Source organism: Neoarius graeffei, chromosome 4 (assembly GCF_027579695.1).
Source record: "Neoarius graeffei isolate fNeoGra1 chromosome 4, fNeoGra1.pri, whole genome shotgun sequence".
Classification (NCBI taxonomy): Eukaryota; Metazoa; Chordata; class Actinopteri; order Siluriformes; family Ariidae; genus Neoarius; species Neoarius graeffei.
In genome coordinates, this window is record NC_083572.1 from 101,903,307 (window position 1) to 101,925,728 (window position 22,422).

At 39.3% G+C, this 22,422-nt stretch overlaps 1 protein-coding gene across 3 annotated transcripts; it reads left to right on the forward strand.

The window, feature by feature from the left end:
* Positions 1–19,602, forward strand: LOC132885415 (zinc finger protein 501-like). 3 transcript variants are annotated; one of them, XM_060920071.1, is made up of 3 exons: positions 3–46; positions 15,157–15,269; positions 18,041–19,602. In XM_060920071.1, the coding sequence occupies exons 2-3, from the start codon at positions 15,230–15,232 to the stop codon at positions 19,363–19,365; spliced, it is 1,365 nt and encodes a 454-aa protein (XP_060776054.1). In that variant the 5' UTR covers positions 3–46; positions 15,157–15,229; the 3' UTR covers positions 19,366–19,602. The 3 variants fall into 3 exon arrangements, with proteins under 3 accessions (XP_060776057.1, XP_060776054.1, XP_060776056.1); XM_060920074.1 differs by lacking the exon at positions 15,157–15,269 and having other exon boundaries at positions 1–46; XM_060920073.1 differs by lacking the exons at positions 3–46; positions 15,157–15,269 and adding an exon at positions 15,690–16,178.
* The last annotated feature ends 2,820 nt before the right edge of the window (positions 19,603–22,422 follow it).

The window sequence follows — 22,422 nt, forward strand, 5'->3', positions numbered from 1 at the left end:
ACTACTAAGTTCAAGAAGAAGAGTTGCAATTTTGCGGAATAGCCACGTAAGCTTTCTGATTTAAACTAAAACCTTTAAAAAAAACAGAATCATAAAAGCATAATTAAGTCTAGTCAAGGTAAAAAAAAAAGATTTTTATGTCTGTATCTGAGATGGTTAACTACGTTCAGCTTTCAAGCCAGCTTTAAGCAACGTTATCCTAATGCTTCCTTAGCTGAGCTAGTGGTTGACTTCCAAATACCTTTATACTTATTGTCTAAGTGCACTACATAGGGTATGATTTAGTAGTATATGTGTTGTATGTAGTGCATTATTTAGCCAATAGCACTCCATTTTGTATCCAGTTACAGTCCATTACCTGACTATTAGCACTATTAGTTAAACTATAGTTAATTTCTTTTAAATTCTAATATATTTGAGTTTTGCCTGATAGGTTCAGTGGATTGCTAGCAGTTATTAGCATAATTATTGCAGGGGTTGTTTTACAATCAGGGTACAAATTTTGTGTCACAGGCGTCCAAAATTCAAATTGGTTCAAACTGGTTCTTGTACCAGTTTTTAAGTGAAGGACAAGTTAAAGAACAGATTTCAGATCATTTTTTGACATATGTGTCTGGTAGTTTTGTGTAATCTGCTATAAGATGGGAGAAACAAATGAAGTGATTCTCGGAGAGGACATTTTTTTTTTTTGACAATTCAGAATCCACTACTTCCATAGTGCTTTTAAATATAAGGCTGTAAGCTTTGTGTTAGTTGTCTCTAATATTTATGTCCCAATATCTTGACCACATTTTAGGATGAAAATAATCATTTTAGATATGTTATTTTATATTGAAAAATTAGCTGTCTCGGAGAGGACATTTTTTTTGACACAATTACATACTAATTTGATCAAAATAATCTGAAAACTTACTGGCATTCAACATTAAAATTATGTTTCCAATGATATGGAACCAAATATTTGTTTTATGGTATAAAGAATGATTTAAGTGCATCCCTTTTGGAGCTACCTGTGGTCAAAAAAGCACTTTTTCTAAATGATACCAGTAATTTTGCTAAATATGACACGTATTGCCATACATTCACCAAAAATAACGTTATCACCAAATTTGTTTTTTGCATGGTAAATAGAGCTATCACAGGGCTACAATAAACAACCAAGTTTATTTAGTCAAGCCTTTTGATATTGAAGATAAGTGTTAAATGTGATTTTTAGCTTGCGTACCCTGATTGTAAAACAACCCGTAGCTAATTTAGCAGTATAGTGTTGTCCTTGTCTGCTGATTTTTCTGAGAGAAAACATTAGTGAAGTTTGTTAGTTTAGTATCTTTATACCATGTATTTTCTGCATTATTACAAGAAGATGAAATGGTGTGAAAAAATTATTGAATCCTTATAAAACGCTAAAACAGATTAATTAAATAGAGATGATACACGAAACATAATGCTTATTATACAGACACGAGTGTTTTACTGGGAATTTTCATATGAACTACTCTGGGAACTGAGGAACATCTTTTCCATATCTTCACTAGTGAGGCTATTGATGAAAAAAGCAGTGGACCCAAGATAGAACCTTGTGGAACACCAAACTTTACCTCAGTATGTCTAGTAAAATCACCATTTACATCAACATACTGATAGCGATCAGTTAAAGAAGACCTGAGCCAGGAGAGGGCCGTTCCCTTAACTCCCACAACATTTTCTAGTCTATCCAGAAGAATGGAATGATCAGTGGTATCAAATGCTGCACTAAGGTCAAGCAACACAAGTAGCGAGACGCAGCCCTGATCAGACGCCAACAGTAGGTCGTTTACTACTTTAACCAGAGCTGTCTCTGTGCTATGATGAGGTCTAAATCCTGACTGATACATTTCACGGATGTTATTCCTATGTAAATATGAGCATAACTGCCGTGCCACAGCTTTTTCAAGGATCTTGGAGATAAAGGGGAAGTTTGATATTGGCCGATAATTGGACAGCTGACAGGGATCAAGGTCAGGTTTTTTAATCAGGAGTTTTGATAACTGCTAGTTTAAAGGATTTGGGTACATAGCCAATCATAAGAAAAGAATTTATTATTTTTAGAGGTGGTTCAATTACTTCAGGTATTATCTGTTTGAATAGATGTGTAGGTAAGGGATCTAGTACACAAGTTGAGGCTTTTGATGCCGAGATTAATGAAAGTAATTCAATTTCTCTCAGGGGAGTAAAACATTCTAATTGCTGATCTGATACAGTTATATTGTTAACTACAGGGTCACTTAAATTGTCTGACCTTAAATTAGTAGTTTGAATTTTTTGTCGGATATTTTCAATTTTGTCATTAAAAAAAAATTCATGAAGTCATTGCTACTACATACTACAGGTGTGCATGTGTCTATAGTGGACTTATTCCTGGTTAATTTTGCAACAGTATTAAATAGGAATCTAGGATTATTTTTGTTATCTTCTATTAGGGAGGAGAGATATGTTGATCTGGCAGCACTAAGAGCTTTTCTATACTCCAGGAAGCTCTCCTTCCACGCTAATTTGAACGCAACCAATTTTGTTTGACGCTATTTATGTTCCAATTTTTGAGTGGTCTGTTTTAAAGTGCGAGTGTCATCATTATACCAGGGTACTAATTTTTTTCTCTCTGATCATTTTCCTTTTAAGAGGAGCTACATTATCTAAAGTATAGCAGAACGTTGACACTAAGCATTCAGTTGTCTGATCAAGTTCTGCAGTGGCTGACAGTGACCCAATCAAAGTTGATAACTCTGGGAGATCATTTATAAAGCTCTGTGCAGTAGTTGACGTGAATGTACGTTTAATACGGTAGCGTGGTGAGGTGCATATATTATTACTCAGACATATTTTGAATGAGATAATGATCTGAGATAACTTCAGACTGTGGAAGTGTGACTATATTTTCTACATTTAACCCGAATGTTAGTATTAGATCGAGGGTGTGACCACCATTATGGATCGGTCTTGTGACACTCTGATTAACCCCTACTGAATCTAAAATGGACACACACGCTGTTTTCAAAGGGTCTTCTGGGTTATCAAATTGAATATTAAAATCTCTGACAACTAATCTGCAAATTCAGAAAGAAACTCAGAATATGGCCCTGGGGGCCTGTAAATAATAAGTAATGGAATTAACTGGGTAGACTTATTTTTTGAGGTTACATACATTATATTAGTATGAAGAACTTCAAATGTATTAAATTTATAACCAGGTTTGTGTGTTACACCTCGATAATCATTATAAATAACTGCGACGCCGCCTCCTCTGCCAGTTAGATGAGGCTGGTGTATATAACTGTATCCAGGAGGACTCGCTTCATTTAATGCTATATATTCATTTGGCTTAAAGACCCACTGACACCACTTTTTACACCACGTAATATGTGTATTTATTGTTTTATTGCTGTATTGTGAAACAAAATATCCAAAACTCAACTTGAATAAAGGGTCGTCTTTGTAGAAAATCAAGAATTTCAGAGCCGCTTTTGTGTTTTTTGCCCCGGCTTCTACAAGCGCCATGAGCCATTTACCCGTTTTTGCCGCTTGGGCGAGTGACGTCACATCAGTGTATGTCGTTCTGGATTGCATGAAAACAAATCACAAGTAATCTAAATCACAAAGTAATTCTTTTTAGAAATATTTTTGGTATGACATCACAACCATATAATTTAGATTCATGAATTTAAATTTACATTTTGATTTTCCAGATAGATGGACTCTGGTCTTCTTATTTCTTCGTCCAATTTTGGGGTCTGTTTGGCTTGCAGTTTCTGTGAAAAAGTCTATATAATTCTGAAATATAACAGCCAATATATCAAAAATAATTCACAAGCTACATGCATGTGAAATAATTCAAAAGTATTTTGATGAGGCAATAGAGATGCCACAAAACAACAATTCAATTAAATTTTATTTAACACTTACATGTACAACATACATGTTAACAACAAAATATTAATACAAAAATAAGAATAACATAAAGAGACAAAAGAACATTTGAACAATTTCATGGCATGTAGAAGTTGAGAACAATGTCTGCATGGTCTGTGACAAACCTCAGATTCAATATTTGGAATAATCTCCTCTGCATGATCTAGCACATGTACATTGGGTTCCGAGTCTTCTATTTCTTGGAGCGTCTAATTTGAAGAAAGTTGCATTATATTATAGTCTGTCAGTATTTCGATTTCTATAATAAGACACGGAGGGGGTGATGAAAGGAATTTGTTGTAATTTTTTTTTTCTTTTATGGTAGAGGAAAAAACATGCCGGATGACATCTTATATCTATCACTCCACACATATATCATGTATATTATCCTAACTAAATATATGAAACAAGGTATTGGCCTTTCAGTTGTTAGCTGCTTTGGCCTATTGATAAGTAATATGCAATGGTATAAGACGCATTTGTGACGTTACAACAAATTTTAAACAACATACATGTATTGAATAACAACACATAGCCACATACCCTGGCTCGTTCTCTTTTGGCAAAGGCACCACCGGACTTTCGCTTTTTGACCGCCCCTTCGGGGGGTCTGCTGTCATCTGTTTCTCTTTTGACAGATTGATTCGGCCTGGGCCTGTCAAACAACGTTGGCACAGCTGACTCCTCCAACACCAGTGGATAAGTTGGATCAAACATTCTTCGCGTTCTGGACGACAAAGTGAAACAGTGCTCCTCGAAATGTGCTGAACAGAGACGTGACCATTTTGTTGACTTCCAGTTCGCACGCGTTTTGGAAATGTTTCTTTCCCACTCTTTTGCTATTTCTGGGTGTTTTTTCCAAGGAAAGGAATAGAGTTTCACTCCTTCCGACGTGGTGTTAGAACACCCGTAAGCCACACATATAATCCATTTTCGGTTAGACACCATTTAACTTTTTCACGCAAGGAAATCACAACATCACAGCTCAATATCACAAAAACGACACACTGATGTGACGTCACTTCCGGCATCTCTGAATGAGCCCGTTCTTATCCAGGTCAATCTCCCAGCGCGAAATTTAAAATTACTTCTGAGGTTTAAAACGGACAGTTAAACCAAGAATTAAAACCAGAATTCATCTTTGGAGTCATATATTGTTTGTTTAGCAATTAATACGATATGCCTGTCAGTGGGTCTTTAATCCATGTTTCAGTTAAACAAAGTACATTAAACTCCTGATGAGTAATGAGTTCATTAACTATTAGCGCTTTAGATGTAAGAAATCTAATATTTAATACCCCCACCTTTAGATCAAAGGTGCTGGCAGCAGCTGTACAGTTAGTATGACCTAATTTTATATTGATTAGGTTACTGGAACAAACTCTGAGTATTTCTACTTTTTTGTTTAGCTCGGGGAACAGACACAGTCTTGATGTAGTGGACCCTGAGTGGTGACTCTGTGCAGCTAGCAGACAGTCGGTTTAGCCTGTTTGTCTGCTCCTTGGCTCTGGATTGTCAGAAATTAACTAGGCCTGTTCTGAGACTATGACCTATGCTGCAAGAAATGAGAGCAGCACCTTCCCGAGTGGGATGGATACCGTCCCGCCCTAACAGGCCAGCAGTGCCCTCAAAATTAGCTCAATTACCTATAAAGCCCACACTGTTTTCAGAGCACCACCTGGACAACCAGCAGTTCAGCGACCATAACCTGCTGTAAGCTACATCACCATGCTGCATTGGGATGGGGCCAGAGCAGACTACAGTATAGGACATCGCTTTCGCTAATTTAAACACCTCTACAAAGTTACTCTTAGTAACCTCAGACTGATGAAGGCATATATCATTAGCTCCTGCATGGATAACTATCTTTGAGAACCTGTGCTTGCCTAGGAACCTAAGATTACCTGCTATGTCCGGCGCCCTGGCTCCCGGTATACACCTGACTAAAGCTGCTGGTGCCCCTAAAGGCCGAGCTAATTTCACATGCCGTATGATAGAGTCCCCATAACCAGAGCTCTTTCAGGTTTCTCAGTGGGTGCATCACTAAGGAAAGCAAACCTGTTTGACACGTGAAGCAGAGAGGAGTGGTGCTCCTGTGGGCAAGCCTCAGCGGTAGCTTTGGCTCTACGCTTATGCCGCAGAGTCGTCACCCATTCGCCCCGCTGTAAGGGCTCTGTTGCCGGAGTTGGGGGATTACTAACTCCACTTAGGGCATCCAGACTTTCCCCTACAGAAACTGCACTGTTCTCATTCTCACTGGCCTTCTCTGAAGCCTGGATACATGCTTCTAAAACTGCAATCTTTTCTGTCAGAGAGCTAACTAATCTGCACTTTTCACAAATAAAGCTGTCACTAGCGATGGAGGAAGAATGAACAAACATCCTGCACTCAGCACACTGAACAAGCTGAAGGTGTGCCATGATGAAAAGATTCATGTAACTTAATCGAAGATCTGTTGATATTAAAGCAGATCCGATGCGAATGGCCTCCGCTTGTGGTCTTTACGCAGGAGGAGAAAAAAGAAAGCTTCCAGTCTGGCGTTCGTCCGAAAAAAAACAACCAAAAAACAGAAAAAGAAAAGCGAAAGTGGAAAGTACAAAAAGAAAAGCGAAAGTACAATAAAAAATGAAGAGGATACTGGAAAATTATTTGTAGTAAAAATAAAAAAAAATTAGTGATTAACGCCAACGCTCACGGAAAAAAGACTCGTCGCAAACTACTCCATTTTGTCACTGCTATAGCAAGTTATGAGTGTTTGAAATATGCTATGTAATATATCAGTCCGTATGTCAAACCAATGGCCGTAAACCAGATTCGTTGAGACCTGTGCAAAACATTGTAGGATGGAAGTAAAACGTACAGCGGAAATCAAAGTGACCAACATCTGCCAATGTTGTCAAAAGATGCGCGCACCCTCTTTCAATTGCTGATGTAATCAAGCTGGAAGTTCTGTTTGTTTTGATAGCAATCAGGAAAGTTTGAAAAAAGTAGGCAGTAGTCGTCATTTAAACTCATTTTTGTGCAATAGTTCATTTGGAAAACAGTTTTCAAAATGGTGGCGCTGACACTTTACATTTCGAAGTCTCGCACAAATCTCGTGAAGATCGCAGGGATAAGTGATGCCTGCCGTGGCCCAAATTAACTAAATTCAACATGGGGGCAATTCCATGTAAATGTCAACCTCACCATGCAAAAATAAAGCAACATGTAATACATCAAAACCACTCCCAGAGATATCACCTAGGCCTGTATTTTACAGATGTGAATAAGTTGAACCAATTTGTAACCAACCTAATATGTCACAGTCAGTCTTTCTTTCTTATAATGTAAAACCCAAGCTAAAATCAACTTTGATCATGTACAATTCTATATTATTGCCACAAGCCACAGAAATGTATGCTAAAATCCACAAAACAGCAAAACAATAGCCATCCTAAGTATTATTTAAGAACTTTGATAGTTTTAGCTGATATTTAGAGAGTTTTTCAAAGGGTTATGGTGGTTAAATTGCTGATTTTCTAAACATATGCCATGTCTATTTCAGACGCGTCACATCCATAACGGAATTTCGTCACATCCATAACGCGGACTTTTCCTTCCGAAACTCTGCATGAAATACAAAATATTTTAAACAAAGATTTTTTAATATTCACCTTGGACCCCTCTATCAAACGGATATCTCCATTTCGACATTAGGTTTACGATTTCACAGAGTTTGATAAAAATGTACAGTCACCCAAGAAAAGTGATACTTTTTCTGTCACATCCATAACGCATCTTTTATTGGCATTTTCTGGCATGCCCTAGATGTACTATGGGAATTGTTCTTGTTCTATCACTTCTCCAGTATGGTACAGCCTTAAAATATGCAACACCTGTTTAAATACTGGGAGACAATAAAACATGCACTGGGTCATTTGTTGCCATTTTGAGTTCAAGTGTCACGTCCATAACGCTGGAATTGCTCATGGCTAAAAACCGAATAGGCTGATAAGTATAATATTTAATTGCAATTAGTTGCCAATACGAGTCATGATATAAGGTTACTAAAACCGAAAACGTAATTGAATAACACGTTAATTAAGAAATAAAGCAAGTTTAAAAATGACTTTGGTTCTCCTTTAAAATTGTTTTGATTAATTTGCGTAGTTTTTGTTTGTACATGTACAAACAACCTCATATCTTCACGCCACTGTGTAATATCCTCTTTTTATTTAAACCAGGAAGTTTGGTTCATCTGTCCACAAACCATTTCTCCAGGATCTTTTTTTGTTGTTGTTGTTTTGTCTACATGATCTTTAGTAAACTGTAGATGGTCAGCAGTGTTCCTTTTGGACAGCAATGGCTTTCTCCTTGCAGCCGTGACATGCACACTGTTATTCTTCTGATGGTGGACATTTAGCTCATGTGAGAGAGGCCTTTAGTTGCTTCGAAGTTGCCCTTTAGTCTCATCTCATCTCATTATCTCTAGCCGCTTTATCCTTCTACAGGGTCGCAGGCAAGCTGGAGCCTATCCCAGCTGACTACGGGCGAAAGGCGGGGTACACCCTGGACAAGTCGCCAGGTCATCACAGGGCTGACACATAGACAGAGATAACCATTCACACTCACATTCACACCTACGGTCAATTTAGAGTCACCAGTTAACCTAACCTGCATGTCTTTGGACTGTGGGGGAAACCGGAGCACCCGGAGGAAACCCACGCGGACACGGGGAGAACATGCAAACTCCGCACAGAAAGGCCCTTGCCGGCCATGGGGCTCGAACCCAGGACCTTCCTGCTGTGAGGCGACAGCGGTAACCACTACACCACCGTGCTGCCCCCTTTAGTCTGTGACATCACAAAAGAGCAATTACACACCTTGCTTTTGGAGAGATCTTTACTGGTTGACCACTCCTTGGAAGGGTAACAATGGTCTTGAAGTTCCTCCATTTGTACACAATCTGTCTGACTGTGAAATAGTGGAGTCCAAACACTTTAGAGATGGTTTTGTTCATGAATGGGTTTTTCAAGTACAAGTATCTTGTTCATTTGTCACATGACTGCTGCATATTCTCAGTAAGGAGGCGTTATCTGTTCACAAATCATAACTATGGGACTTTTGGGAACAAGTCTTTTGTTCATTATTCTTGTGCTTACGGCAGTAACATGACCAAAGCTATTACTGGAGATGAGAGGAGAGTTTGCTAAAATTAGCTGGCCAGCCAGAACATTTCCAAAGCTAGCTAGCTGTGTGTGATGTAGCTATTGAATGGATGTTTAATCTGCCTTTCCTTTAGAACATGTTCATCCGCTACGGGTCTTCAATGACCAGGTCGGCTAAAGTGAATAGCTATACTACAGTAAATAGAATGTTTTTATTGATGGATGCAGCTCTCATACAGGCAATTGAACTTGAAGTAGTCAGTCATTTATACTGAATAACTTAATAGGCTATGATCCAAAAGGTTGCTTAAGGGCTTAACAAAAGTGAACTTGTGTATTGTACTTTACCAAGTGAAGGAAGCTATGTTGCTCTTAATGGTTATGAACCGTATAAGGTGGCTACAGCTCCACTCGGTGAACAAATTATTCGAAAAAAGATTTTCCGAATAAGATTCAAAGATCCCGTCTCGTCGTCTTCCGCTTTATCTGGGACCGGGTCGCGGAGGCAGCAGTCTAGGCATGGAAGCCCAAACTTCCCTTTCCCCAGACACCTCAGCCAGCTCCTCGGGAAGAACACCGAGGCGTTCCCAGGCCAGCCGAGAGACATAGTCCCTCCAGCGTGTCCTGGGTCTTCCCCGGGGCCTCCTCCCGGGGGGACATGCCTGGAACACCTCCCCAGGGAGGCGTCCAGGAGGCATCCGAAAAAGATGCCTGAGCCACCTCAGCTGATTCCTCTCGATGTGGAGGAGCAGCGGCTCTACTCCGAGCTCCTCCCGAGTGACTGTGCTTCTCACCCTAAGGGAGCGCCCAGCCACCCTGTGAAGGAAACTCATTTCGGCCGCTTGTATCCGCGATCTTGTTCTTTCGGTCATTACCTAAAGCTCATGACCATAGGTGAGAGTCGGAACGTAGATCGACCGGTAAATTAAGAGCTTCGCCTTTTGGCTCAGCTCCTTCTTCACCACGACGGACCGGTAAAGCGACCGCATCACTGTGGAGGCTGCACCGATCCGCCTGTCGATCTCACGCTCCATCCTTCCCTCACTCGTGAACAAGATCCCGAGATACTTAAACTCCTCCATTTGAGGCAGGACTTCTCCACCAACCTGGAGAGGGCAAGCCACCCTTTTCTGGTCAAGAACCATGGCCTCGGACTTGGAGGTGCTGATTCTCATCCCAGCCGCTTCACACTCAACTGCAAACCGCCCCAGTGCATGCTGAAGGTCCTGGTTTGAAGAAGCCAACAGGACTACATCATCCGGAAAAAGCAGAGATGAAATCCTGTGGTTCCCAAACAGGATTCCTTCCGGCCCCTGCCGGAAGATCCAAGCCGGTAAAAAGATCTGAACTTCTGTGGTGGAAAAAGAAAAACTCACTTGTTTGGATCCAAGCAGAGAAAAAGAATCTTTATTGATGGTTTTTCAATGCAAAGAGAAAAACAGAGCAAAAGATGGTTCGGGGCGTCCGCTTGCCACTCCCCTTTCTTATGATGGCATTTACAGTGGGGCAAAAAAGTATTTAGTCAGTCACCAATTGTGCAAGTTCTCCCACTTAAAAAGATGAGAGGCCTGTAATTTTCATCATAGGTACACTTCAACTATGAGAGACAAAATGAGAAAAAAAAAATCCAGAAAATCACATTGTCTGATTTTTAAAGAATTTATTTGCACATTATGGTGGAAAATAAGTATTTGGTCAATAATAAAAGTTCATCTCAATACTTTGTTATATACCCTTTGTTGGCAATGACGGAGGTCAAACGTTTTCTGTAAGTCTTCACAAGGTTTTCACACACTGTTGCTGGTATTTTGGCCCATTCCTCCATGCAGATCTCCTCTAGAGCAGTGATGTTTTGGGGCTGTCGCTGGGCAACACGGACTTTCAACTCCCTCCAAAGATTTTTTATGGGGTTGAGATCTGGAGACTGGCTAGGCCACTCCAGGACCTTGAAATGCTTCTTACGAAGCCACTCCTTCGTTGCCCGGGCAGTGTCTTTGGGATCACTGTCATGCTGAAAGACCTAGGCACATTTCATCTTCAATGCCCTTGCTGATGGAAGGAGGTTTTCACTCAAAATCTCACGATACATAGCCCCATTCATTCTTTCCTTTACACGGATTAGTCGTCCTGGTCCCTTTGCAGAAAAACAGCCTCAAAGCATGATGTTTCCACCCCCATGCTTCACAGTAGGTATGGTGTTCTTTGGATGCAACTCGGCATTCTTTCTCCTCCAAACACGACAAGTTGAGTTTTTACCAAAAAGTTCTATTTTGGTTTCATCTGACCATATGACATTCTCCCAATCCTCTTCTGGATCATCCAAATGCTCTCTAGCAAACTTCAGACGGGCCTGGACATGTACTGGCTTAAGCAGGGGGACACGTCTGGCACTGCAGGGTTTGAGTCCCTGGCAGCGTAGCGTGTTACTGATGGTAGCCTTTGTTACTTTGGTCCCAACTCTCTGCAGGTCATTCACTAGGTCCCCCCGTGTGGTTCTGGGATTTTTGCTCACCATTCTTGTGATCATTTTGACCCCACAGGGTGAGATCTTGCGTGGAGCCCCAGATCGAGGGAGATTATCAGTGGCCTTGTATGTCTTCCATTTTCTAATAATTGCTCCCACAGTTGATTTCTTCACACCAAGCTGCTTACCTATTGCAGATTCAGTCTTCCCAGCCTGGAGCAGGTCTACAATTTTGTTTCTGGTGTCCTTTGACAGCTCTTTGGTCTTGGCCATAGTGGAGTTTGGAGTGTGACTGTTTGAGGTTGTGGACATGGGCGGCTCTACCGGGGTGGCATAGGGTGGCAAATGCCACCCTAAAAGAAAGCCTTGCCACCCCAGTTGGCAGCGACGAATTCAAAGAAAAATTACAGCCAATTTGACATTTTATGTGCGTGAATTTCCAATGTCCAACTGCGGCGAATGCAGCCAGAGATTGGTTGTTTTGGAAAATTGAGAGGCACGAAGCGAGGGAGCCAGTAGTCGTGAGGAAAGGAGACACGGGAGGACAGAGTTAAAAGCTGATTAACTATCTATCAAGAAATGAAATTATAATGAATGAACAGTGCTAGCATAGTTGCGATGCTGATTTGTAGAGGATAAAAATCAGGTTGGAGAACATTATTTAGCTAACTATACATGTAAGGCCAAAAAAAAAGCGTGTTTCCGGTAACCCGACCGATCGAAAATTTCCACGTCGAAATTGCTGACCGTAAAGTTTTTATTACAAATTTCCCTCGATATTTTAGTGTAAGCGGCGTTAGTTTGTCATCATTTTTTGTTTCAATGCATTCAAGTTGTGAAAGAAACAAAAAGTAAAATGTTTCGCCACTTCTATCAGCCCATTTTGAATCTTCATTCAAGGCTGTAATGCAAATTGCTTCCTCTTCAGTATACAAGTGCACTTCCATGGCAGGGAAAAACCACTACATTTTGCTGCCTATGTAGTCCCCTATTTATACAAATAGGAGTCATTCAGGATTCAGCCATGTTTTTGCTCGGTGTTTTTGCTCGACCCAAGTTCTACAGTAGGCTAGGCTAGGCCGTCTGCTTTTAATGGAAGTAGCCTAGCCTAGGACGTTATTTTCACGTTATTTCTTGATAAGGTGTTTTCACATTATTACATGAAAATATCATGAAATAACGTGATAATTTCGTATCATGAAATTACGTGATGTTATTACATGATAAATATATTGTAAAAACGTGATAACTTTGTTAACAATATCTTTTCACGTAATTACTTGATTCTAAGCCAATTTTTTTTGAGTGTGGCAGCAATACGCTTCCGTAGATCATAACTCGAACTCTTGCGATATTTTTTTATTCGTTTAAAGATTTAAAACACTTTTATTTTATTATTATGTGTGGTATAAAGGATTTTGTAAGATGTTTACGTGTGTTAATTTTTTCGAACAAAATAAAAAAAATTAAGAAAAAAAACCTTTTTCCTACCTACCAACCTTATTTTAGTATTTCATGTTACCTGAAACACACTTTTTTTTTTTTTTTTGGCCTAATGTTAGCTAGGTCTGACATTAGTTTTGTGTAAAGTCGGCCACAAAAGTTAATATTGATTCAACGTCTGTCAAGGAAAGCATTGCTATTGGCTGAAGCTTATGATTCAAATATTGAGGATCTTAAACATGAGTTACATCAGACGAGGAGAGTACTAGACAGAAAAAAGGGGGAACAGGAGAGTCCTACCACTCTCATGGAGTTCACTCAGTTTTTGGACCCATACCAAGATGGGTTTTTTTGAGTTGTTCAGGTTGTGTAAAATAGCGGTTGTCTTGCCTGTGAGCAGTGCATCCTGTGAACGAAGTTTTTCATCTCTCAGGCTCATAAAGACTTATTTGTGGTTGACTATGACAGAAAAGAGACTATCAAGTTTGGCTGTACTCAGCATTGAATCAAAGCGCACAAAAGCATTAGATCTTGATAAATTTGTGAAGCGTTTTGCTGAGCAACATGGAAATTGCCGCATTCAGCTGTTGTAGGCATGACAAGTTCATGTTATGCTCACTGGTGAGCCTTTACAAAGCGTGAGAAAAAAAAACTATAAAATGTGACACTGGTGTAAATGGTTTAAATCATGCTGAACTTGAAGCAGTGTTGTTATTGTTGTTGTTTTTTAGTGTCTGTTCTTTTGCATATACAGTATAAAACTGTCCAGAAACGGTATAGACCTCATCTGAGAATGTGTGTTCTTTGTGAACAATAAAAGCATGAGATTTAGTTTGTCTGTATGAGTTTGTAAATGGCAGCCCGTGCCCTTTTGTAGTGTGTACATACTATTTGTCATCAAACTGTGATAACTGTGATTAAATTCAGTATATATACGTCTGTAATACGTTGCCACCCCTCAAAAATTCCTGCCCCCCTCTTGCCACCCCATAAATATTTTTCTAGATCCGCCCCTGGTTGTGGACAGGTGTCTTTTATACTAATAACAAGTTCAAACAGGTGCCATTTATACAGGTAACGAGTGGAGGACAGAGGAGCCTCTTAAAGAAGTTGTTACAGGTCTGTGAGAGCCAGAAATCTTGCTTGTTTGTAGGTGACCAAATACTTATTTTACCAAGGAATTTACCAATTAATTCATTAAAAATCCTACAATGTGGTTTCCTGGATTCTTTCCCCCCATTCTGTCTCTCATAGTTGAAGTGTACCTATGATGAAAATTACAGGCATCTCTCATCTTTTTAAGTGGGAGAACTTGCACAATTGGTGGCTGACTAAATACTTTTTTGCCCCACTGTATACCCTTGAGGTATATTCTGTTAAAGTCATAACCCAATCAAAGACGAGGATTTAAACTCTTACTATATAAGGAATGGTTCTTATTCAGCACTTGTAACCTCTTTTTAGTCTCACTTCTCTAAAAATCAGCAGACACAGAAAAATGGCCACCATGCTGCTCTTTTTGCATGTACTGACCGTCACACACACAGAGACAGCATTGGGTTCATGAACGGGTCATTAGCCCTAGGTTTCCACACACAGAACTCTTCGTGACATGAAAAAATTCCATTACACTTCCCATCACTAATGTAAATATATGTGTTGGGAAAGTCAGACTACTATTTATTTGGGTTTAATGGCAGATTAGGCACCTTTTGTTGCATTACTGCCACCTACAGTATATATTCATTCAGTTTGTGGGTCCGATTCTGTTTATATTCTGGCATACATGCCAGAAGGTATTCAAAATTTAAGATGGCAGGGTGTCACATCAGCATCCATTAAATATAAAAGAGAGGGCAGTGAGAAAGTGATAACACCAGCCTTTGAATATTCATAAGTATACTTCTTTCTTCATTATAATTCTTACAACTAATTAATACATGATATACAGTTTCAGGGACCCTATTTTTCTCACTTAAAACATCTAGATGTTTACTTTTTAGATAAAGATAATGATTCAGCCTACAATGCCCCAATCTTAGATGAATCAACATGGCTTGCTGAAATCTGTTCCTGGATTGAATATTTGTCTTCTTAACTGATGTTTGTATAGAAAAAAGATTTTTGCAACAATCTGACTCATGTTTGCTCCTATAGATTTTCCCACAATAGTTTGCATCTATGTTCTTCAGTCCCTTTTTGAACAAACAAGTGATGTTAGCATCAAGCCATGAGGTTGGGACCACAACACGTGTCCAAATCAACGTCAAGTGAGTAAGGATTGCACCAAACAAGACCTTCCTTTCATTGTACTTCAGCCCTTCGGTTTTCCACTCGTCAGTCCCAGCACTTTTATTGTTCTTAAAGTTCTTGAGGACTCTTCGCTTTTTGTTCATGTGGGAAATCCTCGTTGATGTATACCACGTCATCTCTCGGATGTGGGTATTCATCAGGGTTCTCAAGTTCAGGAGGTAGTGCCGGTTTTTATAGCTACGCAAGTCTCCAATCTGTTGTTGCAACATTACATCTTCCCACAGATCTTTCTTCTTAATCGGGTTGGTCTTTGGGCAAACTTCAACACACAGGGATGAAAGTCTTCCGGATTTACCCGGAAATCCGGATATTTGACAAAACTCTTGAAAATCTCCGGTTTTCCGAATGGAGAAATTTATTTTTTGGATTTTTCGCGTTCCTAGACGCGGTGTAATACTTCGCATCATCCTTGCATGGGCGCAGTCCTTAAATAGCCAAAACATCGTTCATTGATTAAAGACAGGTGTTCTTTGTTAACGGCACACGTGCTGGAGCTCGTTAGGCGTGCGCGCCCAAGGCGCGCCTTCAGGTGCATGTGCTAAGGCGTGCAGGACTGACACTGTTCTGCACAAGCGCACTAGAAAGCATGTTCAAGCTGCCAGTGTCGCTGCAGTCTTTTAAGTTGCGAATTACAAGTATTTCCTCATGTTAATAATTCGCCATGTCAAAACAAGCAAAACTTTCCTCCTTCTTTCGACATGAAGAGAGGTAAGCAATTTATTATATATTTTTTTTCCCATCAAAGTTGCATTTTGTGGTTTCGAAGCTAAGTTTTAGTGTCGTTTCTAGAACACAGCATCAAGAAAACGTGGAAGAAACAGCAATAATGGAAGAGCCGGTTCCTAAGCTACCTAAAACTAGCAGTGGTAATTATTTTTTGTTACATAATGCACTCAGACTGCCAGTCAGTGTGTGACACCCCCCCCCCCTTGAAAAATCCTAGCTACGCCCCTGATTTACATGAGAAATTTGGTATTCATTGGTGTGTTTAAATTTACAGACAATACGAACTAATGTAAACAATTGGCTTCAACTCACATAAATATGAATTGGAAATTTTTAGTTCACTTTAGCTTGCGCAAATGCACAACTCTACTAAAAGATTGATAAACGAGGCTCAATGTCTCCAACATTGAAACCTGAAAGCTTTAGAAACTCTAACAGACCTTTACTTTTTAACAGTACTGTTTTGGGATTTTTCTGAGTTTACCTTCAACTGTCTGATTTTTTCAAAGTAATGAACTGTGTAGCCAGGAAAATCACCGCGTTTTCTAAATGCACTCCTGAAAATTACTCATTAACTAGGGGAATTAATTTTGATATTTTTGACATGTTAATCATTAATGTACATGAAAGAAAAAGGCTTAAAAGTTATAACTTCTTGTAGTGAAAATAAGTACTAAAATGCACTAGAATGCAGGGTTTTGCGTTATGTTATTAAAATATTTTCGGGGGACGTTGCCCCCCATCTTAGTTTGACTTTCCAAAGTTTAGGGTTTCTTTGCTCCACTTTCATCTCTAAACACAACTCCTTATGGTTGTTACTGTTCGTTCATCCAATTTATTCACTTCATTGATTTTCTAATCCTTGAAATGCACTATCCAGTTTCTTCTTCAGTCTTGTTTGGCTCTCTGGGCTCTCCCGTAGGACCTGGACATCAGGTGTTGGTTTTACTTCACCTGTAGGTGCTGTATTGAGTTGGTGTCGTAACTCTCACTTTGTGTTGGGAAATTTCACATTCATCATTAGCAAACGGTGCTCTGTATCAAACAAACAGGATGGTCCAATGAACACCTGGCAATAGCAGATGAATTTGGAGGAATTTCGCATTGCTGACATCAAATTTAAAATGATATTTTTTTCAGAAAACAATAATTTCTCAGTTTCAACATTTGTCATCTTTGTATTGTTTTCTATGAAATATAAGATTTCCATGATTTTGCCAAATCACATTCTGTTTTTATTTACATTTTAATACAGCGGCCCAAGCTTTCTGGAATCATGTGTGCCAAAACTTTCAAACTGTAATGCCCACTCACACCTGATTTGTTATCCCATTGATTGAAAACACCTGACTTTAACTTCACATTCAAATTAACTCCTGATCATAGTTCACATAATTTTGCCACTCACAGATATGTAATATTGGATCATTTTCCTCAATAAATAAATGACAGAGTATAATATTTTCGACTCATTTGTTTAATTGTCTCATTTGTTTAATAGTCTCTCTATCTAATTTTAGGACTTGCATGATAATCTGGTTAGGTTTAGGTCATTTATGTAGAAAATGCTAAAGGTTTCACAAACTTTCGAGTACCACTGTAGATAATTAGTGGTAGCATAGGGATATGAGGTGTACTGTCAGTGCCACAGACAGTATATTCTAAATAGGGAAAAAATTAAACTTTTTAATGGTCTCTCCAATCTTTGACTAACTGATCATCGGTTTAAGTCGTTATGTTCGTAATTTTCATGCAAACAAGAAGTGTTCAGATAACTCAATGCAGCTATACTAACCAAGTTCTTGAATAGAATTATTATGAAAATTAAGTCTTGCATGGTCATCTTTCTTGGACTGCAATAATTTTGTTGCTTTTCACATTTTATGTGAAGTTAATTTTATATGAAAAGCATACCAAGCTAATTGTTTGTCCTTTTTTCTGATCAAGGAATAAATGTCTAATTGCAAGTCTTCTTCTGTTTGTAATTTTGTAAACATGCCAGGAGAACCCACTATGATGAAATCAGAAGAGATTGATCATGAGAATTCGGTACCTACAAGAAGCTCCAGTGGTCAGCCAACTTCATCTGGTATTCCCTACACTTGCAAACAAAGACAAAAACCAATTTACCACTGCTCAGAGTGTGGGAAAAGTTTTAAATACAGAAGTGCTCTACAATCACATCAGCGCATTCACACAGGAGAAAAGCCTTATTGCTGCACAGAGTGTGGAATGAGATTTTCACATGAAGCTAATTGCCGAAAACATCAGCGTATTCATTCAGGAGAAAAGCCGCATCACTGCTCACAGTGTGGAAAAAGCTTTAGGGATATAGGAAGCCTCAAAACACATCAGCGCATTCACACAGGAGAGAAGCCGTATCACTGTTCAGACTGCGGGAAGAGTTTTACTGAACGTGGAAATCTTGTAAAACACCAGCGCATCCATAAAGGAGAAAAGCCCTATTACTGCACAGTGTGTGGAATGAGTTTTACCCAAGAGGGTAATCTCCAAAGACATCGGCGTGTTCATTCAAAAGAACAGCCATATCTCTGCTCACAGTGTGGAAGAAGCTTTAGGGAAAGACAAACTCTCAAAATACATCAGCGCATTCACACAGGAGAGAAGCCGTATCACTGCTCACAGTGTGGAAAAAGCTTTAGGGATGCAGGAAGCCTCAAAACACATCAGCGTATTCATACAGGAGAGAAGCCGTATCACTGCTCAGACTGTGGGAAGAGTTTTACTGTTAGTGGAAGTCTTGTGAAACACCAGCGTATCCACACAGGTGAAAAGCCCTATTACTGCACTGAGTGTGGAATGAGTTTTACACAAGAGACTAATCTCCAAAGACACTGGCGTGTTCATTCAGAAGAAAAGCTGTATCTCTGCTCACAGTGTGGAAGAAACTTTCGGAATGGAGGAACTCTCAAAGCACACCAGCGCATTCACACACAAGAGAAGCCGTATCACTGCTCACAGTGTGGAAAAAGCTTTAGGGTTAGAGGAGCTCTAAAAAGACACCAGCGCATTCACACAGGAGAGAAGCCGTATCACTGCTCACAGTGTGCAAAAAGCTTTAGGGATGCAGGAAGTCTCAAAATACACCAGCGTATTCACACGGGAGTGAAGCCATATCACTGCTCACAGTGCGGGAAGTTTTTTATCGATAGTACAACCTGTATGAAACACCAGCGCATTCACACAGGAGAGAAGCCATATTGCTGTTCGGACTGCGGGAAGAGTTTTACTGTTCGGGGAAATCTTTTACAACACCAGTATATCCACACAAGAAGAACCCCTATGACTGCACCGAGTGTGGAATGAGTTTTACACAAGAGGCTAATCTCCAAAGGCATCAGTGTGTTCGTTGCGGAGAAAAGCCATGTTGCTGCTCACATTGTGTACTGAGCTTCAATTATTCAAGTGTATTTAAGAAACACAAGTGCATTATAGCAGACCTGTTCATATGTAACACATAAATTTGCCAAGTCAAGAAATATTATTATTATTATTATTATTGCTGTTATCAGGGGTGTAACAATAAACTCCAGTCGCAATTAATTTTGATTCACAGTATTGCTTCATGATTTGATTCAAATTGATTTTCAGTATATTTTGAACAGTGGGTGGTAAAAGAGAGCAACTGGACTTGCTTGAAGACGTTTCACCTCTCATCCAAAAGGCTTCTTCAGTTCTGTCTGACTCATAGGGAGTATCAGGTATTTATCCTAAAATACCTGACCGTCAGAATAGTCAGAGAGAACTGAAAAAGCCTTTTGGATGAGAGGTGAAACGTCTTCAAGCAAGTCCAGTTGCTCTCTTTTACCACCCACTGTTTACTATGACCTGGATGACTGAGAATCTTCAGACATATATTTTGAACAAAGTTTGAAAAATTATGATTGAAAAGACTATTTTTGAATCAGTGCGGAACAATTCATTTTTGTCTGTATAAGACTAAAGCAAAAATTGCTATGAATAGAGATTTAATATTTTAAACAAAACGTACTGCGGTTTCATAATATGTTAAAAAATAAATTTATAAAGTCTCCCAAAAATGTTTTGATTCTAACCAAGTAAAGTGGTCTACTGAAACATAATGAGCTCCATAGCATTGCATGAGGTGTCATTTTAACCAGAAATAGAACTCTAACTTTGGCTAAAAATGCCAACTGTCACAAACCTGATTAGTGAACTATGCCTTTCATTGGGCATGTAATGATTCACTCAATTCATGTTTCAGTTTGATTCACTATATTGGGTTCATGATTCAATTTTCCCACAATATTTTTGGAGGCAAAAACCTTTTATCTGCAGAAGTTTGCTTAAAAAATGTTACATGAAAACCTTACATATGCAATAGAACTTTTGTGGTAATCTTCAAAATGCCAACTATTTGACGTCGGACCCTGGACTGTCCTTTTTGCACATACTGAGTCTCTTAGACTTACTGATAAGCCCTGCACACTGCCTGACCAAGAGACTGGGGTTAATCTTTCAAATGGGCAAAAATTAAAAGGCATACTGAAGTGTTTTGACAAGTTTATGGATTTGTAAATTAAAAAAAAAAAATCTTCGCCTTATTCAAATAAATGACTACACATACCAGCAGAGAGGCAGGATGGAGCACCTGACAAGAGTAAGTTGGACCAAGAAATGTTTAAGACATCTGAAGGTGAGGGCATCTCTGACAGCAGTGAGATGGGCCAAAAGCTGGAAGCTTCCTTACATTTTCCACCTATATAACACAGCCATGTCTACAGCCTTAGTTTGTAAAACTAGTTTGCAAAACATCTGAGTGGGGGAAAAAGCATTTAAGAGGAACTTGAATTTTACGTCCTCAAAATGATGGAGAAAGCCATGAACTGAAAGAATGGAATTCTCATCCCAACCATATGTACTCGTTCTTGGTTTACACATTTTACACAAATGCATTTTGACTACATTGTACTGTCACACTGTGTTGCATAAAGCAGTGCTTTAAAATTCTTTTGTATTCCTGCTCACTCAAGGGCTCAACCATATTGCCACTGTCAAAGAGCTCTTGAGGTGCGTAGGTCGTGTTGGACCCTAACTCTATGCTGTGCCAACAATATTCCGACACCATCCATGGAAAAGGGATTTAGGCCATGCAAGCTGGTTAGCTAGAATAGTATAGACATTCAAAGCTTAAATATGCATTGCCTATAAGTGGAGCTCCCGAGGAGTGTAAAATGTGTTAGTAAATAATCCCATGTTATTTTTTAAAAACAAATTAAAAATAAGTACGGGATTTAAGCCCCACCTACATTGTGTAAATAAACATACAAATTTCGTTGTCCAATGGTTGTGTTGTTCGTTGCTCAGTGCTCTGCTCCACTATAAACTCACACTCTGCTTCGAGCTGTTTATATATATATATATATATATATATATATATATATATATATATATATATATATATATATATATTTTTTTTTTAATATATATATGTGTGTGTATGTATGTATGTATGTATGTATGAAACATCAACTTGGATGGTCTGGTCACTTTGTTCGCCTAGAAGACACTTGCATGCCTAAGCAGGTTATGTTTGGTGAGTTAGTACAAGGAAAACGACCGCAGTGCAAGCCCTGCAAGCACTTTAAAGACACACTCAAAAAGACACATATCGATGTAGACACCTGAGAAGACCCTGCATCAGATCAGCAGGTGTGGAGAAATCTGATTGCTACTGGTGTCAAAGATTTTGAAAACAATAGAGTATGCACAACAAAAATGTGCAGGCAGATATATAAGAGATGTCAACCCTCTCCCAGCGCGAGGCTCAAAGGAGTCTCTTATGTGTGATCAATGTGGCCGCATCTGCTTCTCAGAAGCAGGTCTTCTCAGCTACAAACGAAGTCATCGGGAGGTCAGTTACCAATATGACATCCCCAATGATCATACATGCATGATCTGCTATAAAGTCTGTCAATCAACCAGCAGACTCAAGTGCCATCATCAAAGTCAACATCCAGAAAGGCAAGCTGCTGCAGGAAGATTGACATGTCAGCAATGTGGAAAGAACTGCAAGACTCTTGCAGGTCTCAAAAGCCATCGGAGGTATCATCAGCAACAAGAAAATAATCTTTAAGATGCTCCAAAAGTTTGAGTACAAGAAATTGTCTTACTCAGTCGCGAGTTGACTTCCACCATGTATGTGTGTGTGTGTGTAAATATACATATATAAAATAGGCTGCTTACCGATTTATAAGTTCTGAATCCGGTACTCACTCACTCTCTCTGTCTCTCGTTAGGCTATCATGCTACACGCAAGTTATCATGGTCTGTATATAGTCCATTTTCAATGCAGGCTTGTGTGCGACAAACGTTTCCAAACTGTGTTTATCCGTGAAACAA

Bases quoted from the DNA above. Each gene is read 5' to 3' on its own strand.
- LOC132885415 (XM_060920071.1), top strand. From the start codon at position 15,230: ATGAGGTTGGGACCACAACACGTGTCCAAATCAACGTCAA. The intron at 15,270-18,040 runs GTGAGTAAGGAT...TAAACATGCCAG, and splicing joins CGTGTCCAAATCAACGTCAA to GAGAACCCACTATGATGAAA.